The sequence below is a fragment of the Ovis canadensis genome, chromosome 1, assembly GCF_042477335.2.
Source record: "Ovis canadensis isolate MfBH-ARS-UI-01 breed Bighorn chromosome 1, ARS-UI_OviCan_v2, whole genome shotgun sequence".
Taxonomy (NCBI): domain Eukaryota; kingdom Metazoa; phylum Chordata; class Mammalia; order Artiodactyla; family Bovidae; genus Ovis; species Ovis canadensis.
This window is the reverse complement of record NC_091245.1, coordinates 110035164-110056718: the sequence shown is the minus strand read 5'-3', so window position 1 is coordinate 110056718 and position 21555 is coordinate 110035164. Positions and strand designations below refer to the sequence as shown.

At 37.6% G+C, this 21555-nt stretch overlaps 1 protein-coding gene and 1 pseudogene across 1 annotated transcript; both read right to left on the bottom strand.

Moving 5' to 3' along the window:
• LOC138437448 (olfactory receptor 10R2-like) overlaps nucleotides 1-12125 on the bottom strand; it is a 53068-nt pseudogene extending 40943 nt beyond the window's left edge.
• Nucleotides 12126-13096: 971 nt separating this feature from the next.
• Nucleotides 13097-14053, bottom strand: LOC138430021 (olfactory receptor 10R2-like). Its single transcript, XM_069571673.1, has one exon. It carries the CDS (start codon nucleotides 14048-14050, stop codon nucleotides 13097-13099), a length of 954 nt encoding a protein of 317 aa, XP_069427774.1. The 5' UTR covers nucleotides 14051-14053.
• Between the last annotated feature and the right edge of the window lie 7502 nt (nucleotides 14054-21555).

Below are 21555 nucleotides of genomic sequence, written 5' to 3'. Positions count from 1 at the left end.
GCTTTCTATCTTGTTCCATTGGCCTATGCTTCTGTTTTTGTGCCAGTATCATACTGTCTTGATGACTGTAGCTCTGCAGTATAACCTGAAGTCAGGAAAGTTGATTCCACCAGCTCCATTCTTCTTTCTCAAGACTGCTTTGGCTACTCAGGCTTTTTTGGGTTTCCATATGAACTGTGAATTTTTTCCCCTAGTTCCATGAAAAATGACATTGGCAATTTGATAGGGATCACATGGAATCCTTAGATTGCATTTGGTAGTCATTTTCACAGTACTGATTCTTCCTACCCAGGAACATGGAATATCTCTCCACCTGTCTATGCCATCTTTGATTTCTTTAATCAGTGTCTTATGATTTTCTGTGTACAGCTCTTTTGTCTCCTTAGGTAAGTTTATTCCTAGATATTTTATTCTTTTTGTTGCAATTGTGAATGAGATTGATTCCTTAATTTCTCTTTCTGATTTTTCACTTTTAGTATATAGAAATGCAAGTGATTTCTGTGTATTGAGTTTGTATCCTGAGACTTTGCTAAATTCACTGATTAGCTCTAGTAATTTTCTGATACCGTCTTTGGGGTTTTCATTTTTTTTAATTTATTTTTTAAATTAATTAATTTATTTATTTTACTTTACAATATTGTATTGGTTTTGCCATACATTGACTTGAATCTGCCATGGGTGTACATGTATTGCCCATCCTGAACCTCCCCCCCCCCCACCTCTCTCCCCATCCCATCCCTCTGGGTCATCCCAATACACCAGCCCCAAGCACCCTGTATCATGCATCAAACCTGGACTGGCGATTCGTTTCACATAAGAAAATTTACATGTTTCAATGCCATTCTCCCATATCATCCCACCTTCGCCCTCTCCCGCAGAGTCCAAAAGGCTGGTCAATACATCTGTGTCTCTTTGGCAGTCTTGCATACAGGGTTATCGTTATCATCTTTATAAATTCCATATATGTGTGTTAGTATACTGCATTGGTGTTTTTCTTTCTGGATTACTTCACTCTGTATGATAGGCTCCAGTTTCATCCACCTCATTAGAACTGATTCAAATGTATTTTTAATGACTGAGTAGTATTCCATTGTGTATATGTACCACAACTTTCTTATCCATTCATCTGCTGATGGACATCTAGGTTGCTTCCATGTCCTGGCTATTATAAATAGTGCTGCAATGAACATTGGGGTACACATTTCTCCTTCAGTTCTGGTTTCCTCAATATGTATGCCCACCAGTGGGATTGCTGGATTACTGGAAATAAAAGCAAAAATAAACAAATGGGACCTAAATAAAATTAAAAGCTTTTGCACAGCAAAGGAAACTATAAGCAAGGTGAAAAGACAGCCTTCAGAATGAGAGAAAATAATAGCAAATGAAGCAATGGGAAAAAAAATTAATCTCAAAAATATACAAGCAACTCCTGCAGCTCAATTCCAGAAAAACAAAAGACCCAATCAAAAAATGGGCCAAAGAACTAAACAGACATTTCTCCAAAGAAGACATACAGATGGCTAACAAACACATGAAAAGATGCTCAACATCACTTATTATCAAAGAAATGCAAATCAAAACCACAATAAGGTACCAGTCAGAATGGCTGCTATCTGAAAGTCTACAAGCAATAAATGCTAGAGAGGGTATGGATACAAGGGAATCTCCTTACACTGTTAATGGGAATGCAAACTAGTACAGCCACCAGGGTTTTCTATGTACAATATCATGTCATCTGCAAACAGTGAGAGCTTCACTTCTTGTTTTCCTATCTGGATTTCTTTTATTTCTTTTTCATCTCATTGCTGTAGCTAAGACTTCCAAAACTATGTTGATAATAGTGGTGAAAGTGGATACCTTTGTCTTGTTCCTGATCTTAGGGTGAATGCGTTCAGATTTTCACCATTGAGAATAATGTTTGCTGTAGGATTATCATATATGACCTTGACTATGTTGAGGTAGGTTCGCTCTATGCCCATTTTTTGAAGAGTTTTAATCATAAATGGATTCTGAAATTTGATAAAGGCTTTTTCTGCATCTATTGAGATTATCCTATGTTTTTTCTGTTTAAATTTGTTAATATGATGTATCACATTGATTACTCTGCATATATTGAAGAATCCTTGCATCCCTGAAATAAACCAAACTTGATCATGGTGTATGAGCTTTTTAATGTGTTGCTGAATTCTGTTTGCTAAAATTTTGTTTGCGATTTTTGCATCTATGTTCATCAGTGATATTGGCCTGAAGTTTTCTTTTTTGTGTTGTCTTTGTCTGGTTTTGGTACCAGGGTGATGGTGGCCTTGTAGGGTGAGTTACTGTTTCCTTTGATTCCCATCTATTTGGCATGGAGTTATGGAACCAGATGCCATGATCTCAGCTTTTTGAATGTTAAATTTTAAGCCATTTTTTGCACTCTCCTCTTTCACTTTCATTAAGAGGATCCTTAGCTCTTGTTTACCTTCTGCCATAGGCGTGGTGTCATCTGCATATCTATTCAGTTTAGGTCAGTTCAGTCTCTCAGTCATGTCCAACTCTATGAGACCCATGCACTGCAACACTCCAAGCTTCCCTATCCATCATCAGTTCTTGGAGTTTGCTCAAACTTATGTCCACTGAATCGGTGATGCCATCCAACCATCTCACCGTATGTCATCCCCTTATCCTGTGACCCTCAATCTTGTCCAGCATCAGGGTCTTTTCTAATGAGTCAGCTTTTAGCATCAGGTAGCCAAAGTATTGGAGTTTCAACTGGAGTGTCAGTTCTTCCAATGAATAGTAAGGACTGATTTCCGCTAGGATTGATGGGTTGGATCTCTTTGCAGTCCAAGGGACTCTCAAGAGTCTTCTCCAACACCACAGCCCAAAAGTATCAATTCTTTGGTGCTCAGCTTTATAGTCCAACTCTCACATCCATACACGACTTCTGGAAAAACCATAGCTTTGTCTAGATGGACCTTTGTCCACAAAGTAATGTTTCTGCTTTTAACCTAGATGCTGTCTAGATTTGTCATAGCTTTTCTTCCAAGGAGCAAGTGTCTTTTAATTTCATGTCTGCAGTCACCATCTGCAGTGATTTTGGAGCCCCAAAAAATAAAGTCTCTCACTGTTTCCATTGTTTCCCCATCTATTTACCACGAAGTGATGGGACAAGATGCCATGATCTTAGTTTTCTGAAGTTGAGCTTTAAGCCAACATTTCCACTCTCCTCTTTCACTTTCATCAAGAGGCTATTTAGTTCTTCTTCACTTTCTGCCATAAGGGTGGTGTCATCTGCATATCTGAGTTTATTGATATTTCTCCTGGCAATCTAGATTCCACCTTGTGCTTCATCCAGCCTGGCATTTCACATAATATATTCTGGATATAAGTTAAATAAGCAGGGTGACAATATACAGCCTTGATATACTCTTTTTCTGATTTGGAACCAGTCTATTGTTCCATGTCCAGTTCTAACTGTTGCTTCTTGACCTGTATACAAATTTCTCAGGAGGCAGATAAGGTGGTCTGGTATTTCTACCTCTTTAAGAAATTTTTAGTGTGTTGTGACCCATACAGTCAAAGGCTTTAACATAGTAAATAAAGCAGATGTTTTTCTGGAACTCTCTTGCTATTTTGATGATCCCACAGATGTTGGCAGTTTGATCTCTGGTTCCTCTGCCTTTTCAAAAAACAGTTTGAACATCTGGAAGTTCACATTTCGTGTACTGTTGAAGCCTGACTTGAAGAATTTTAAGCATTACTTTGCTAACATGTGAGATGAGTGCAACTGTATGTTAGTTTGAACATTCTTTGGCATTGCCTTTCTTTGGGATTGGAATGTAAATGGACTTTTTCCAGTCCTATGGCCATTGCTGAGTTTTCCAAATTAGTTGGCATATTGAGTGCAGAATTTTCACAGTATCATCTTTTAAGAAATTAATAAGCTAGAATTCTATTACCTTCACCAGCTTTGTTCATAGTGATGCTTCCTAAGGCCCTCTTGACTTTGCACTCTAAGATGTCTGGCTCTTGGTGATTGATCACACCATCACGGTTACCTGGGTCATTAAGATGTTTCTTGTATTGTTCTTCTGTGTATTCTTTCCACCTCCTCTTAATATCTTCTGCTTCTATTAGGTCCATACCATTTCTGTCCTTTATCGAGCCCATCTTTGCATGAAATGTTCCCTTGGTATCTCTAATTTTCTTGAAGAGATATCTAACCTTTCCCATTCTATTATTTCCCTCTGTTTCTTTGCATTGATCTGAGGGAGGCTTTGATATCTCTCCTTGCTATTCTTTGGAACTCTGAATTCAGATGCTTTTATCTTTTCTTTTCTCCTTTGCCTTCACTGCTCTTTTTTTTTTTTTTCAGCTATTTGTAAGGCTTCCTCAGACAGCCATTTTGCCTTTTTTGCATTTCTTTTTGTTTGGTATGGTATTGGTCACCATCTCTTGCACAATGTCATGAACTTCTGTCCATAGTTCTTCAGGCGCTCTATCAGATCTAATCCCTTGAATCTATTTCTCTCTGTCACTGTATAATCTTAAGGGATTTGATTTAGGTCATACTTGAACAGTGTAGTGGTTTTACCTACTTTTTTCAATTTAAGTCTGAATTTTGCAATAAGATGTTCATGATCCAAGACACAATCAACTCCTGGTTTTGTTTTTGCTGGCTGTAAAGAGCTTGTCCATCTTTAGCTGCAATGAATATGATCAACCTGATTTCAGTATTGACCATCTGTTGATGTTCACAGGACTTTCAAAAATATGTTGAATAATAGAAATGGAATTGTGTACCCTTGTATTATTCCTGATCTTAGAGGAAATGCTTTAAAGTTTTTCACTGCTGAAAATAGTGTGTGCTGTGGGTTTGTCATACATGACTTTTACCATATTGATGTATATTCTCTCTATGCCCACTTTCTGGGGAGTTTTTATCATAAATAGGTTTCTAATTTTATCAAAAGCTTTCTCTGCATCTGTTGAGATTATCATATGGCTTTTATCTCTCAGTTTATTAATATGAAGTATCACATTGTTTGATTTATATACTGAAGAATCTTCACATCCCTAGGACAAAGTCCGTTTGAACATGATATATGATCTTTTTATTGTATGCTAGATTGTTTGCAAGAATTCTGTTGAGCATTTTTGCATCTATGTTGATCAATGATATTAGCTTGTAATTTTCTCTTTTTTTTTTTTTTTGGTGGTATCCTTCTCCAGTTTTGGTATCAGGGTAATGGTGGCCTCGTAGAATGGTTTTTGGCATTTTTCTCCCTCTGCAAATTTTCTGGAGTTTGAACCATATCTGTTTTATTTCTTCTCAGAATGTTTGGTAGAATCGCCTGTGTAGCCATCTGGCCCTGGACATTTTTTGTTGGAAAATTTTGATCACAGTTTCAATTTCAGTGCTTGTGATGGTCTGTTCATCTTTTGTATTTCTTCCTGGATCAGCCTTGGAATATTGAACTTTTCTAAAAATTTGTCCATTTTTTCCAAGTTATTCATTTTATTGGCATATAGTCGCTCATAGTAGTCTCTTTTAATCATTTGTATTTCTGTGTTGTCTGCTGAAACTTGTCTTTTTTTATTTCTAATTTTGTTGACTTGAGTCTTACTTTTCTTCTTGATGAATCTGGCTAATGGTCTGTCAGTTTTGTTTACCTTCTCAAAGAACCAGCTTTTAGTTTTATTAATCCTTGCTATTGTCTCCTTCACTTTTTTTTTTTCATTTATTTCTGCTTTATGATTTCTGAACCCAGGTATTCTGCAGTGCAGGAAGAACCTTCACTGTCTGAACCTCCAGGGAATAGGGAAAACATCTATAGATATCAATTAGGTGCATCTGGTGCAAATTATCATTTAAAACTTGTTTTTCCTTATTAAATTTCTGTCTGGATTATTTATCCATTGGTATGAATGGGATGTTAAAGTCCCCCACTATTATCATGTTATTGTTAATTTCCCCTTTAATAGTTGTTAGCATTTGTCTTATGTATTGAGGTGCTCCTGTTTGGGGTGCATATGTAATTATAATTGCTATATCTTCCTCTTGGATTGATCCCTTGATCATTATGTAGTGTCCTTCCTTGTCTCTTGTAATGGTCTTTTTCAAAAGTCTATTTTATCTGATATGAGTATTGCTACTCCACCTTTTTTTAAATTTCTGTTTGCATGGAATACCTTTATTGAGCCCCTCACTTTCAGTTTGTGTTTGTCCCTCAGTTCGAAGTGGGTCTCATGTACACAGCATATATAAGGGTCTTGTTTTTGTATTCATTTTGTATTCATTTTGTATTCATTTTGTATTCATTCAGCTAATCTGTGTCTTTTGCCTTTAAATTTAAGGTAAATTATTGATATGTACATATGATTAGATTGGTTAATTTTCTGTGATGATAGTTTTCAATCTGTCTGCCCTCTGATAGAGAAAGATAAGAGGGTTATAAAAGCTTCCTGATGGGATATGAAGACCTACAAGACTTTCTAGATTTAACACACAAAAAAGATGTCCTTTTCATTATAGGGGACTGGAATGAAAAAGTAGGAAGTCAAGAAACACGTGGAGTAACAGGCAAATTTGGCCTTGGAGTATGGAATGAAGCAGGGCAAAGACTAATCGAATTCTGCCAAGAGAATGCACTGATCATAGCAACATCCTCTTCCAACAAAACAAGAGAAGATTTTACACATGGACATCACCAGATGGTCAACACTGAAATCAGATTGATTATATTATTTGCATTCAAAGATGGAGAAACTCTATACAGTCAGCAAAAATAAGACTGGGTGCTAACTATGGCTCAGATCATGAATTCCTTATATACAGTGGAAGTGAGAAATAGATTTAAGGGACTAGATCTAATAGACAGAGTGCCTAATGAACTATGGACAGAAGTCAAGACATTGTACAGGAAACAGGGAGGAAGACCATCCTCAAGAAAAAGAAATGCAAAAAAGCAAAATGGTTGTCTGAGAGGACTTACAAATAGCTGTGAAAAGAAGAGAAGCCAGAACCAAAGGAGAAAAGAAAAGATATACTTATTTGAATTCACAGTTCCAAAGAATAGCAAGGAGAGATAAGAAAGCCTTCCTCAGTGATCAGTGCAAGGACATAGAGGAAAACAATAGAATGGGGAGGACTAGAGATCCCTTCAACAAAATTAGAGATACCAGGGGAATGTTTCATGCAAAGATGGGCTCGATAAAGGACAGAAGTGGTATGGACATAGCAAAAGCAGAAGATATTAAGAAGAGGTGGCAAGAATACACAGAAGAACTGTACAAAAAAGATCTTTATGACCTAGATAATCATGATGGTGTGATCACTAATCTAGAGCCAGACATCTTGGAATGCAATGTCAAGTGGGCCTTAGGAAGCATCACTAAGAACAAAGCTAGTGGAGATGATGAAATTCCAGTTGAGCCATTCAAATCCTAAAAGATGATGCAGTGAAAGTGCTGGAATCAATATGCCAGCAAAACTGGAAAACTCAGCAGTGGCCACAGGACTTGAAAATGTCGGTTTTCATTCCCATCCCAAGAAAGGTAATGCCAAAGAATTTTCAAACTACCACACATTTTCACTCATCTCACGTGTTAGCAAATTAATCCTCAAAATTCTCCAAGCCAGGCTTCAGCAATACGTGAACTGTGAACTTCCAGTTGTTCAAGCTGGGTTTAGAAAAGGCAGAGGAACCAGAAATCAAATTGCCAACATCCGTTGGATCATGGAGAAAGCAACAGAGTTCCAGAAAAACATCTATTTCTGCTTTATTGACTATGCCAAAGCCTTTGACTGTGTGGATCATAATAAATTGTGGAAAATTCTGAAAGAGATGGGAATACCAGACCACCTGACCTGTCTCTTGAGAAATCTGTATGCAGGTCAGGAAGCAACAGTTAGAACTGGACATGGAACAACAGACTGGTTCCAAATAAGAAAGGAGTACATCAAGGCTGTATATTGTTACTCTGATTATTTAACTTATATACAGACTACATCATGAGAAATTCTGGGCTGGAGGAAGCACAAGCTGGAATCAAGATTGCTAGGAGAAATCTCAATAAGCTCAGATATGCAGATGACACCACCCTTAGTGGCAGAAAGTGAAGAACTAAAGAGCCTCTTGATGAAAGTGAAAGAGGAGAATGAAAATGTTGGCTTAAAGCTCAACATTCAGAAAACTAAGGTCATGGCATTCAGTCCCATTACTTCATGGCAAATAGACAGAGAAACAGCACAAACAGTGGCAGACTTTTTTTTTTTAGCTCCAAAATCACTGCAGATGATGACTGCAGCCATGAAATAAAAAGATGCTTACTCCTTGGAAGAAAAGTTATGACCAATCTAGACAGCATATTAAAAGCAGAGACATTACTTTTCCAACAGAGGTCCGTCTAGTCTAGGCTATGGTTTTTCCAGTAGTTATGTATGGATGTGAGAGTTGCACTCTAAAGAAAACTGACCACAGAAGAACTGGTGCTTTTGAACTGTGGTGTTGGAGAAGATTCTTGAGAGTCCCTTGGACTGCAAGGAGATCCAACCAGTCCATCCTAAAGGAGATCAGTCCTGGATGTTCATTGGAAGGACTGATGCTAAAGCTGAAACTCCAGTACTTTGGCCACTTGATAAGAAGAGCTGACTCATTTGAAAAGACCCTGTTGCTGGGAAAGATTGAAGGTGAGAGGAGAAGGTGACAACAGAGGATGAGATGGTTGGATGGCATCACTAACTAATGGACATGAATTTGAGTTAGCTCTGGGAGTTGGTGATGGACAGGGAGGCCTGGCATGCTGCAGTCCATGGGGTCGCAAAGAGCCTGACACGACTGAATGACTGAACTGAACTGAACTGAACTGATTGGTATGTATAATCCTGTTACCATTTACTTTATCATTTTAGATTTGTTTTCACAGATCTTTTTCTCTTGTGTTTCCTATCTAGTGAAGTTACTTTTGCCTGTGTTGTAGTGTTGGTTTTGTGGTGCTAAATTCTCTTAGCTTTTGCTTGTCTGTAAAGCTTTTGATTTCTCCTTTGAATCTGTAGGATATCCCTGCTGAATAGAGGAATCTTGGTTGTAGATTTTTTCTTTTATCACTTTAAGTATATCCTTCTACTCTTTTCTGGACTGCAGTTTCTGTTGAAAGATCAGACGTTAGCCTTATGGGGATCTCCTTATATGTTATTTGTTGCTTTCCCCTTGCTGTTTTCCACATTTTTCCTTTGGTTTTAATTTTTGTTAGTTTGGTTAATACATGTCTTGGCATGTTTCCCCTTGGGTTTATCCTGTATGAAACTCTTGGGCTTCCTGGAGCTGAGTAGCTATTTCCTTTCCTATGTTAGAAAAATTTTCACCTATAATCTCCTCAAATAATTTTTCATACCCTTTCTTTTCCTTTTCTTCTTCTGAGACCACTATAATTTGAATGTTGGAGTACTTAATGTTGTTCCAGTGTTAGTTGCTCCATTGTGCCTCTTTGTGGTCCCATGGAATATAGCCCACCAGCTCCTCTGTCCAGAGAATTCTCCAGAGATCTCTGAGATCGTTCTAATTTCCTTTCATTCTTTTTTATTTATTCTTCTCTGTTTCAGTTATTTCCACCGTTCTATCTTGCAGCTCAGTTACCCATTCTTCTGTCTCAGTTATTCTGCTATTGCTTCTCTCTAGTGTATTTTTATCTCAGTTATTGTATTATTCATTGCTGATTGTCTATTCTCTCCTTTTTCTAGGTCCTTGTTAAACATTTTTTGTATCTTTTTAATCCTTGCCTCCATTCTATTTGTCTGTACCTTCATTTTATTTCCAAGATTTTGGATCATCTTTACTATTATTATTCTGAGTTCTTTCTTAGGTTAACTGCCCCTGTCTTCTTCATTTATTTGGTCTTGTGGACTTTTACTATATTCTTTCATCTGCTGCTTGTTTCTCTGTCTTTTCATTTTGCTTAAGTTAGTGTATTTGGGGTCCTCTATCTGCAGGCTGGAAGGCCATAGTTCCTCTTAATCATGGTGTCTGCCCCTTGTGGGTGGGGTTGGACCAGTACCTTTTGAACGTTTTCTGGTTGGAGGGACTGGTGTCTGTGTTCTGGTGGGTGGAGCTGAATCTTGTCTCTCTGAAGGGTAGTGCTACATCCAGTGGTTTGTTTTAGAATATCTGGGGATTTTGTATGGGTTTGGACAGGCTTTCTACTAATGGGAAGGATTGTGTTCCTATTTTACTGATGGTTTGGCATGAGGGGTCCAGCATTGGAGCTTGCTGGACTTTGGATGGGGCCTGGTCTTAGTGTTGAGATGGAGAGCTTTGGAAGAGTTCTTGCCAATTAATGTTCCATGGTGTTGGGGGTTATGCAGTGGTCCAATGTCCTGGACTTGGTCTTCCACCTCAGAGGTTCAGGGCCAACCCCCTACTCTAGCAGTTAGATTCCACAAGCCACCCAGCACAAAAGATAAAGAGAAAGATATATAGGAGGGGGGAAAAAGTCATGTAAACAAACAAAACAAAAAGGAACAAACAGATAAAACCCCAAAGCAAATGGTGAAAGCAACACTCATCAAAAAAGAACACCCAAAGAGACTCATACACTCACAAAATTGAAATGAGAGGAAAAAGAATAAAAACAGAAACCAGAGAAGAGAGCAATCAAGCCAATAATCAAACCTATAAATGAAGGTGAATACTAAAAACTAGTCTAGCAAAAATACAAAATCAATAACGTGGGAAAATGCAATATAACTAAAGAGTACTATAAAAATAGGAGGGAAAAGATAAATTTTTGTAAAAATAAAAGCTTTTTATAAAGGAAAAAGTAAATTAAAAGTAAAAATTAATGGAATAATAAAAAAGAATAATAGGACAATATAAAAAACAAAAACAAAAAAACATAAAATATATAGAGAGATAGAGTGGTAGTGAGAAGAGTATTCCTCTGTGTCCTCCATGTTCCTAACCACACATTAAGCATGAGCCAATCTGCCTACTCAGGAAGTCCTCTAGTATTTCTATAAAGGTTTCTGGACCTGCTGTGGATGTCCTGAGGTCAGCTCAGACTCATATCTGGCCTTACTCCAGCTTGTACTTGCTTCCAAAGTCCACAGTTGTTCCCAAAGTCCACAGTAGCAGGCTAATTGAGGGGTAAGTTTTCTGTACCTTTAGCTTAAGAAGCAATTTACCCTTTTCACACAGGGCCTGTGTGACCAGCTTTGATTTTTCACCCTCCCTTTGCTCATAGGCCTCCCTCCAATGTCTGCTCCCTACCCAGACAAGAAAGGTGAAAGTGACAGCGTATGAGGGCTTATTTGCTCCTTCAGCCTGGGGAGAGGAAAGGATACATTAGACACAAATGGGATGTGCATATGGTGCCTGCTGCAGCCAAAGCCTGTGGGAAGTTGCTACAGTTCAAGTTGGTTTATGTGCTCCAACAGGGAAGTTGGCCCCAGGTTGTGTCTTCCTCAACACAGCCAAGCTACATAGGTTCCCGGGAATGGGTGGGGAATGACCTGTGCCTGCTAATGGGTTGGTGGTAGCTGCTACTTCTGGGGTTGGAACCACAGAGCCATTTTTTCCCCCACCTCGGGAACTTGCCCTGGCTTTGGCAGTGACCAGTTGACCTGCATTTACCCCTTTGGTATCTCAAACTGCAATCGTAGGTAGTCCCACCTCTGGCATTCATGCTAGCTTTGGCAGTCTACCTCTGAGGTTGCAGTCCACACCATGGTTCATCCCACCTATGGCACTTGCAAAGGCAGGGTCCTTTGATCTGTGTGTGTGAAGGGACAGGGTCCCTGTGACAATGATCTCTTGCCTCTCTGGCAGGCTCAGGCTTTTCTCTGGACTCCTTCAGCTGTGTTAAATTAGCCCCCTCAGAAAATCTTCATGGCAGTCAACCCCAGTCCTCTCCCTGAAGTCCAACCCCTGAAGCCCTGTGCCTCAGCACCCAGTCCCTGTTTGCCATGACAGGCTTGCAAACAGCATCTCAGCTGGAAAGTGCTGGTCAACAACAATCCCTGTGATGAATTATCTCCATTTTGCCTTCTGAGCCCCTGTTGCTGTATTCTCCTCAGAGGTTCCACAGCGTCCTCTTTCCCCATCCATCCGAGGGTTTCCAAGTGTGAGGAAACTTTCCTCCTTCATGGAGCCCTCTCCGAGGCACAGGTGCTTGTTCCAAATCCTTTGTCTCTATTTTTCCATATATTTTGCCCTACTTCATTCTGTGGAGATTAGTTTGCCTTTTTGGAAGTCTGGGGTCTTCTGCCAATTTTCAGAAAGTGTACTGAAGGATTTATTTCACATGTAGATGTATTTTTTGATGTAGCACATTCCCTATGTTATATAAGGAGTAGTTCAAATGGCTGGTCCGAAAAGACACCTATAAATATAATTTTTTGAGAATCTGAAGGAAATAGAAGGTCATGCAGAGATGTGTAAAGTCTTAAATTGACTTTAAGACTTAAAGTCTTAGACTGACTTTTAAGTCTTAAGAGTTTTAAGTTCTATCCAGCTTTGCATTTTACTTATGCTTACATTCATCGTATCCATTAGATGCAAACAAAAACCCTGCAAAGTATAAAAGGAAAATTATATCATCCTTGTATTCTATATACAAAGTTTAGATTTGGAGAACAACCATAGTTTTCTTAAAGTCATGACCTAAATAGTTTTCTAATAACTAGTACAGTAAATTTTCCCCCCATCACGTGTTCCTCTTATATCCCCATTATATTCAGGCCTCAGCAACTCATTTTCAGCTGGGCATAATCTTAAACAAAAGGGACAATCAGAGATTTGTGGCTAGAAAGCCAAACATACGGTAAGAGATAATGCTTGTTAAGATCCTTTTGAGAACTATCTCTGAAGGAAGAGTAAGAGTAGGAGAGTTGTCTTTTAGTGACAGTTGCCTTGATGAGGAAACTTTTGCCCTTAATTTGGCAAAAAGACTTGAGATGAACATACTACTAAGTCTGTTTTACATAAGAACACTATAGCCTCACAATGTCAAAAAACTCATCCAAGGCCACAGAGTTGTAGACTAGAAACTTTCATGACTTAAACATTAGTGGTACATTTGATCCAAATGTGTGTGTGCTATTGAAAAAAGAAATTAATTATAAAGTCTTAACATAATTACAAAATCTTAACCTAGCCTTCTCAATCATTTTCCTAATAGCCAGCTGTACATCTTTGTTCCTGAGGCTGTATACCACAGGGTTCAACAGTGGGGTGATGATGGTATAGGTCACTGTCACCAGCCTGTCTTTTCCAGATGTATATTTGGCTGAGGGTCGCAGGTAGACAAAGGAAGCACAGCCATAGTGGACAACAACCACAATGAGATGGGAGGCACAGGTGGAGAATGCCTTTCGTTTGCCTTCAGCTGATGAGATCTTCAGGATAGCAGAGGCGATAAATCCATAAGAGATGAAGATGAAGATCAAGGGCACAACAAGGACCAAGACCCCACCAATGAAGATGACCAGTTCATTAATGTAGGTTTCAGCATAAGCGAGGCGGATGACTGGTGAAATGTCACAAAAATAATGGTTGACCTTGTTGGAGCCACAGAAAGGGAGGCTAAAGACCAAAGTTGTTCCCAATAGAGATATTAGGAAACCACTGACAATACAAGTTACTGCCAGTTGCCCACAAACTCTCCAGCTCATGAGAATCGGGTAGTGCAAAGGCTGACAGATAGCAGCATAGCGATCATAGCCCATCACTCCCAGAAGCAGGCAATTGGTGACAGCAAAACCAAGAAAGAAGTACATCTGTGAAGCACAACTCACAAAGGACAGTGTCCTGAGCACAGAGAGAAGATTGATAAGCATCTTGGGCAGAATGACAATTGTGTAGAAAGTTTCAGAGGTAGAAAGGACACAGAGAAAGAAGTACATGGGTGTGTGGAGGCTTTGATCCAAGCAGATGACTGAGATGATGATGATGTTTCCACTCAAGATGATCAAATAGAGGCAAAGAAAGACCACAAAGAGGATAAGTTGCAATTCCCCAAGACTGGAGAAACCCAGCAGGAAGAACTCAGTAACACAGGAGGAATTGGCCATGAAGAGTTGATCCCATGGAATAAAGTCAATATGATTAAGTCAAGAGTCCTTTGAAACTAAGAAATCAGGGAGATTTAATCTTCATAAAGTCACCAGTCTGGTATGAAAGAGAAACAACTGGTATGGGAGAGAAAAAAGGAAACCAAAATAAAATAATAAAGCATTTTACAATAAACTAAGCAAAATTTATCCTAAATTAATATGTGCCCACATTGCTAATTTTCTGCAAATGATTTTAGCAGAGAATTTGGGGACAAGTGTTCAAATGAAATGGACAGACATTTACTCAAAGAAAGTCTATTCTTCTGCCACCTAAGAAATACCTAAGAAATATAGTCCCTGCTTGTAGACTTTTATAATCAATCTCTGCTTAGTTTGTTGATAATCTAACCCTCAAAAAACCTTTTATCTACATTAATTGGGATTTTAAGTGGTCATAATTTTATCCATATTACTGATACATATATTCCACAAGGAATACCACCAATGTATGAAGATCTACATCCCACATGATTGTAATAGTTTCTTCATCTAGGTCAGTCAGTAATAGTTGATTTGTCCTTTTGTTGCTTGTCCTTAAAACACAGAATTCTCTTTCATTACTAACAACATACCCCATTTCCATGCAGTCATTTGTTGAAATTAATTTGGCTTACAACTAGTGCTACTATTTTAGAATTAATGTATGGTTCCTCTACAGACTCTAGCATTAGATTTTTTTCAGCATTCACTGTTTTCCCACTTGGTTATATATCTTATTCTTGATATACCTGACTTGGAAACCCAACAGACTGTTGTTCCCAGGCTCCATCTCTGAATTCTTAAGCAGGAGGCTCAGATACTTTCCCTGATGATTCTGACACAGTTCTTATTGCTGGTACTGGATTACATACTTTTATTTGAAACCTTCTTATCCTCTCCAACCTATCACCCAAATCTCTTCCTTTACCTAAGTTCTGTATCTCATTAAGAAGTTTCCAAAGCTGCTTAGGCATGCAAGCTGTATACTTCTGGGGCCTATTTAGACACACAAAAATTCTCATCCTCCACATCGGATCAGTTTTTTTGTGTGTGTGGGTGTGTAACACTTCTATGATACATTTTTTCCCCATTTTTCCAGAAATTAACTCTTAACCTGCAATATTACAAGAGCTTTTTTTAAAATTTATTTTAATTGGATAGACTCCAAGGAGTCCTCTTCCCATTCTGTCACCTTCATAATAGCAGTAGAGTTGTATTTTTATAGGGCAAATTCTACCCTATTAACAAAAATAAATGGCCTTCAATTATTTATGAAGTTAAAGTAATTATATTCTGTCTTTCATACTGTTTCCAAACATACCTTTCCTCTCATAATGGTCAATATACATATTCCTTCAAATGAACTTTAGCATAGAGAAAATTTGAACAATCATTTCCTTTTACATACTATCCTCTACATCTGGAAATAGTGCATATTTGAAGTGAAGTTGGTCAGTCGTGTCTGACTCTTTCCTACCCCATGGACTGTAGCTATCAGGCTCCTCCATCCATGGAATTTTCCAGGCAAGAGTACTGGAGTGAGTTGCCATTTCCTTCTCTAGGGGATCTTCCTGACCCAGGGATTGAACTCGGGTCTCATGCACTACAGGAAGACTCTTTATCATCTGAGCCACTAGAGAAGTCCTTTTATTCTTCTTCTTTTAATTGTGCAACCTTCTTTAAAGTCTCAAAATTGCATGTACTCATTGATCCTTCCTACAACTTCTTAATTTTTCTGTATTATTTTATCTGGGTGCCTTTCGCAATCATTAAAATTGTACTGGCTTTGCCATTAGTATTTTAAGCTTATCTCTGATTCCACAAATTATAACTTACCAGAGACAGAAATTGCATACCCACATATGACATATTGTCTAGTATATATTAGTCCTCGAAAACTTGTTGAAGAAACAAAGTGACCAATAACAATAACCCCAGTTTCTCTTCTAAATTATTTTGGAAAACTCCCAGGTAGATGTCATTTGATTTCAGGGATTTTCTAAACTTGTTCCCTTGCTATTAATCTAGCATACAATGTTAACCTGCTTCAACATTTCATGATGAAAAATCTCTCTAAAGTTGTTCTCTAAATGCAGAGGCAAATGCTTCATTAAAAACTGCTGTCATCCCCCAAACTATAATTAATTCTGCTGTAAGTTACATATGATGGTTATTAAGAGTCAATGGGCTTCCCAGGTGGTGTAATGGTAAAGAATCCACCTGTCAATGCAGTAGGTGCAGGAGATGCACATTCGATCTCTGGGTCAGGGAAGATCCCCAAAACAGGAAAAGGCAATCTACTACGGTATTCTTGCCTGGAGAATTCCAGGGACTGCAAAGCCTGGTGGTCTCCTGCCCATGGGATCACAAAGAGTCAGACACAACTAATCAACTGAGCATGCACACACAAATTAAACCCTAAGAGTTCTCGTCACTAGAAAAAAATATAATTATTAATATTTTTCTCTAGTTCTTTAAGATTTTACCTATTTGAGATGATGAGCATTCATTAAACTTGTGATAATCATTTCAAGATGTATATAAATCAGATTATTATGCTATATACCTTATATAGTGTTGTATGTCAATCATATTTCAGTAAAACTGGAAGAAAAAGTGCTGCTTTCTCATTTTCTTTCTGATTATTGGGAAGTTTTCTCCATTGTCTCACTAATTAAACTTAATTTTAATAGTGCTTTATTATTGGTCAACCCACTCCAGTATTTTTGCCTGGGAAAGCCCATGGACAGAGGAGTCTAGTAGGCTATAGTCCATGGGGTCACAAGATAGTCAGAAGCTACTTAGCAACTAAACAACAATAATTGATCTCAAAATACTCTACAAACAGCAAAATGTCTGTTTTTTGTTCTTTTGCTTAGACAAAGGTCTAGTAAAATTTTGAAATGGAACTTTTGAATTACCTCATCTGTTGTTTGTTTTTGTTGGTTTTAGTCATTAAGTCTTGTCTCTTTTGCAACCACATGAACTGTAGTTCACCAGGTTCCTCCATCCATGAGATTTCCCATTCAAGCATACTGGTATGGGTTGCCATTTCCTTCTCCAGGGGAACTTCCCAACCTAGGTATCAAACCCACATCTCCCGCATTGACCACCATGGAAGCCTTATCTGTAAACTTTATAAACAAAAAGTACACACTGTGCTTTTGACCAGAACAAATACTCCTGTATTATTCCTCCTGGGATATAATCTCTACCTTTCCAACTTCCTGGTCTTCTTTCTTTAAGTATTTTCTCTTTTATAAGATCATCCTCAGAAAGAACAGTGATTAGCTATTCAAAGAAAGACGGAGCTTCTGAAAAGAAAGAAAATCCACATTATTCAATGGTTATTCCATGACCCTCCCTGCCAACTGCTTCAACATATCACATAATTTTTCAAACTCATCCTCAGAACTTGTGTGGCAGCTGAAGTTGGAAAATAAATTTATTTTGGAAAATGTTGGCTGTACTTAACCCAGTCTGGGATATTGTATACTATATTGATATTGGTAAATAGGAAAAATGCTTTAAATATAGCTATTGATTTATTCATTTGACAAATATTTATGGAGTTTCTGTAACATGTCAGGTACTATCCTAAGAACTGTGGGTAAATAAAAGAAGAAGTGACAAGTTCCTTGGTTACGAGTAGCTTATAGTCTATTGGAGATGAGACATTTACACAAAGTAGAACATGAAGCACCATGAAACGAATATGGGAATTCTGAAGGGGGAAAAGCTTTGCTACTTACAGAGCCTGGGATCTGAGATAGCTGCATGGCAGAGAGATGACAGTTGAAATGAGTTAGGGAATTTATTTTGAACTTGGATGTGCAGACTTGGACAGGAAAGAAAATAAAGGCCCTTTAGATCACTACATTACATTATATATTTTACAAAAGAACCATAGGGAGGCTGCTGCCACAGTCCTTGGGGTATGCAAGCAAACAAGTGGTATTGCTGGGTTTTGTTTTGTTTTTAATTTGGAAATGGGGATATTTTGTGTTCAAAGAAACCTTGGGAAAAAATGAAAAGATGGAAAAGAACATATAGGATAATTAAACTGCCTTCTCAAAAAGTAGGGAAAAAAAGCTGATTTTTCATTATTTTGTTTCATCACCTACACAGTAAAGCCAATTTCTTAAGTTGATTAAAAAGGCAACTAATTTTATCTTCTATCAACATTTGCAACCTAAATCTTAATAACACAGAATTTGCATTAAAATGCACACAGTTTTCCAAACATGCTTTTATATTTCAAGACTTCATAGAAAGGGACAGAGGGAAATCTCAGCCTTGAATATCTTTTAATTTTCATCTGTGGCTCACTCATTCTTCATGCTTTTTACAGGCACCAGTTATTGAACTTTCTCTAATCTGTCTAGGGAGAATTTGTTGTTTCTAGTGTATCTAAAGCTTAGTATATTTAGAGGTTGTTTCATGTGTCTTTATTTTCTCCTGATTATCTCTCCAATAGACTAGACAACCTCAATGATGAATTCCACAACACACGCCTTCTGTGTCATCAAAACATAACCTATATTTAAATATATGGAATATGTGAAATACAAAGACTTGATGAATAAATAGTTCATTAATGAATTATTGATAATAATGATCTCAGCTTACTTTATAGCAACTTGGCCCCCTTTGTACCATCATGTGCCTCCTAGGTAAAATTACTTTGTGTTTCCATATGTTCCATATTCCATTTAAATTTGTCATCTTTCTTTCTTGTATTGCATAAAATATGAAAAATTTCATGAAAAAATTCAAAACTTATCCTGCAGCCTTACTTTCTTCTTACTGTGGTCTTTACTTTTATCCTTACATTTTTCAGCATCCAATTGCCCCATTGATAATTTGACCAGTTTTTTTTATTTTCCAATACTAACAACTAGGGGGAAACAGATCAGTAGCTCCATGAAAAACCCTACTGTTTAAAAAGTTTGACGTAAAGATAAATGATGAGATTGTCACTGCTCTTCTCAATAAGAAAATAAAACTCCCTAAATAAAAATAAAATGTTCATATTGTTTCAAATGAGAATTTAATGCCCAGTGACATACTGATGTCTTTACTCTCAGACACATCTTGGAACCTTCTATTAAACTTTCTGGTGAAATTTGCCAAAATTATTTTCCCCATCATAATGTCCCAGGGCTCTTCTTCCATTTTCTGCAAACTCTAGACCAGTATAAGAGAGCTATATACATTGTTCAACACAAAAATTCCACCTGTGCCTTGGATAGTTTAGGTGTGTCCCCAGTGAGTATGACATGGTCTTTTCTTTTTGCATCAAGAATGACCTCAATGCGTTGTTTGTTATTGAGATCTCTATCTCCATAAGGAGCTAATTACCACATTCTGTCCAATACTTGTTCATAATATCCCCAGTTAGCAAGTAGAACTATAGTAATACACTATGAGAATCAGTTGGTCAAAGAGAAGGCCCTTTCTAACACATTGTGGCATTAATTGGTTACCTCATAGAAATTCTCTGTGGACTTATTAGAGCGTTAAAATTGTCTTGGTCTTATTTGTTAAAACAAACATAGTAGAAACACTTCCTGTGAGTATCCCTACCTAATGGCTAAATTTTTGTACTCAAGCTGGCAAAAAATATTCACTTCATATTCTCCTTTCTGAAAGTTAGAAGGGGAAGAAAGACACAAAGAATAGAGAATATGTTAGAATATCAGAGGCAACATAAGTCTTTCAGGCACATAAGAAAACAATTTTTTCCTGGAATATAATGTGACCATGATTGATATTTGTTCAATAAAGAAAGAAAGAACATTTAGGTTGTAGACTAAAATGTTACAGTGCCTGTTACAGATGTTAGTTGAGACTTCTCCCTTAGTAGGACTACCTTCAATTTTCATACTGCATATTTATTCCCTCTGCCAGTGAGTTCATATACTCTGGGCTAGAAATGGGAAAATATTGTACTAGATACTCAAAGATGTCTCTCTTAGGGACTCATGTGACCCAATTTTTTATAAGTTACATTAGAGATGCTACAGGGATGGAAAAGGAGGAGGCAATTCCAAGGTATTAAATAAGAATTTGATGACTAGGATTTAGTGACTTTACTGTCTTTCAATTATGTCATAGGTTGTGACCATGCTAGATTTTCAGGAAATCCTTTAGTGAAAAAATTCATCAGCAGTCTATCTGGATAGGCCTAATCTGGATAGGCCAAATGACTACTTAAATCAATAGATTATAGCAAACATGATGGCATAGTGGTTTACAAACTTTGATCTCTAGAGTCTGCCAGTTTCTACTTCCTAACTCGGAATATCAACTTTTGTTCCCTAAACAGCACTTTTTAAATTGAAACACAGCTGATATTAGGTTAGTTTCAAGTACATAACATAGTGATTTATTTTTTCATGAATTATACTCCCTTTATGATTATTGTTAAAATATTGGCTATATTCCCTCTGTTTACAACATAAACTGGTGGCTCAGATGGTAAAGAATCTGCCCACAATGCAGGAGACTTGGGTTTGATCCCTGGGTCAGGAAGATCCCCTGGAGAAGTGAATGTCAATTCACTCCAGTATTTTTGCCTGGATAATTTCATGAATAGAGGAGCCTAGCAGGTTGCAGTCCATGGGGTCACTGCTGCTGCTGCTGCTGCTGCTAAGTCACTTCAGTCGTGTACGACTCTGTGCGACCCCATAGACGGCAGCCCACTAGGCTCCCCTGTCCTTGGGATTCACAGAGTTGGACACAACTGAGCAACTAACTCGCACACACACCACATATATATGTATATACTGGCAGTGTATATATATATATATATATATATATATATATACTTCCCACTGAATTTGGGTAGGCCAAATGACTACTTAAATCAATAGATTATAGCAAACGTGATGGCACAGTGGTTTACAAACTTTGATCTCTAGAGTCTGCCAGTTTCTCTCTCTCTCTCTCTCTCTCTCTCTCTCTCTATATATATATATATATATATATATATATATATATCACCAGTATACTGTATATATACTGACAGTTTATTTGTGTTATACATAGTAAATTATCTCTTTTTTTTTTTTTTAGTTGAAGATAAAGGCTATATAGTTTTTTATTAACTCCATCTTTTTGAGAAATTTAATTCCACAGATCTAATCAAAGTAAAAGAAAATGCTCAAGTAATTTCAAACTTTATATTGTACTTTATATAAATTTTATATTTTACCCTGTGTAGATCTTCATTTAAGGAGGCTTTATTAGCATCTTAGTACATGTTGCTTTGGCTTCCCAGGTGGCAATAATAGTAAAGAATCCGCCTACCAATGCAGGAGATGCCAGTTTGATCCCTGAGTCAGAAAGATCCCTGGAGGAGGAAATGGCAACCCCCTCCAGTATTCTTGACTGGAAAATCCCATGGACAGAGGAGCCTGGTGGGCTACAGTCTATGGGGTTGCAAACAGTCAGATACAAGTTAGTGACTGATCATGCAGGCA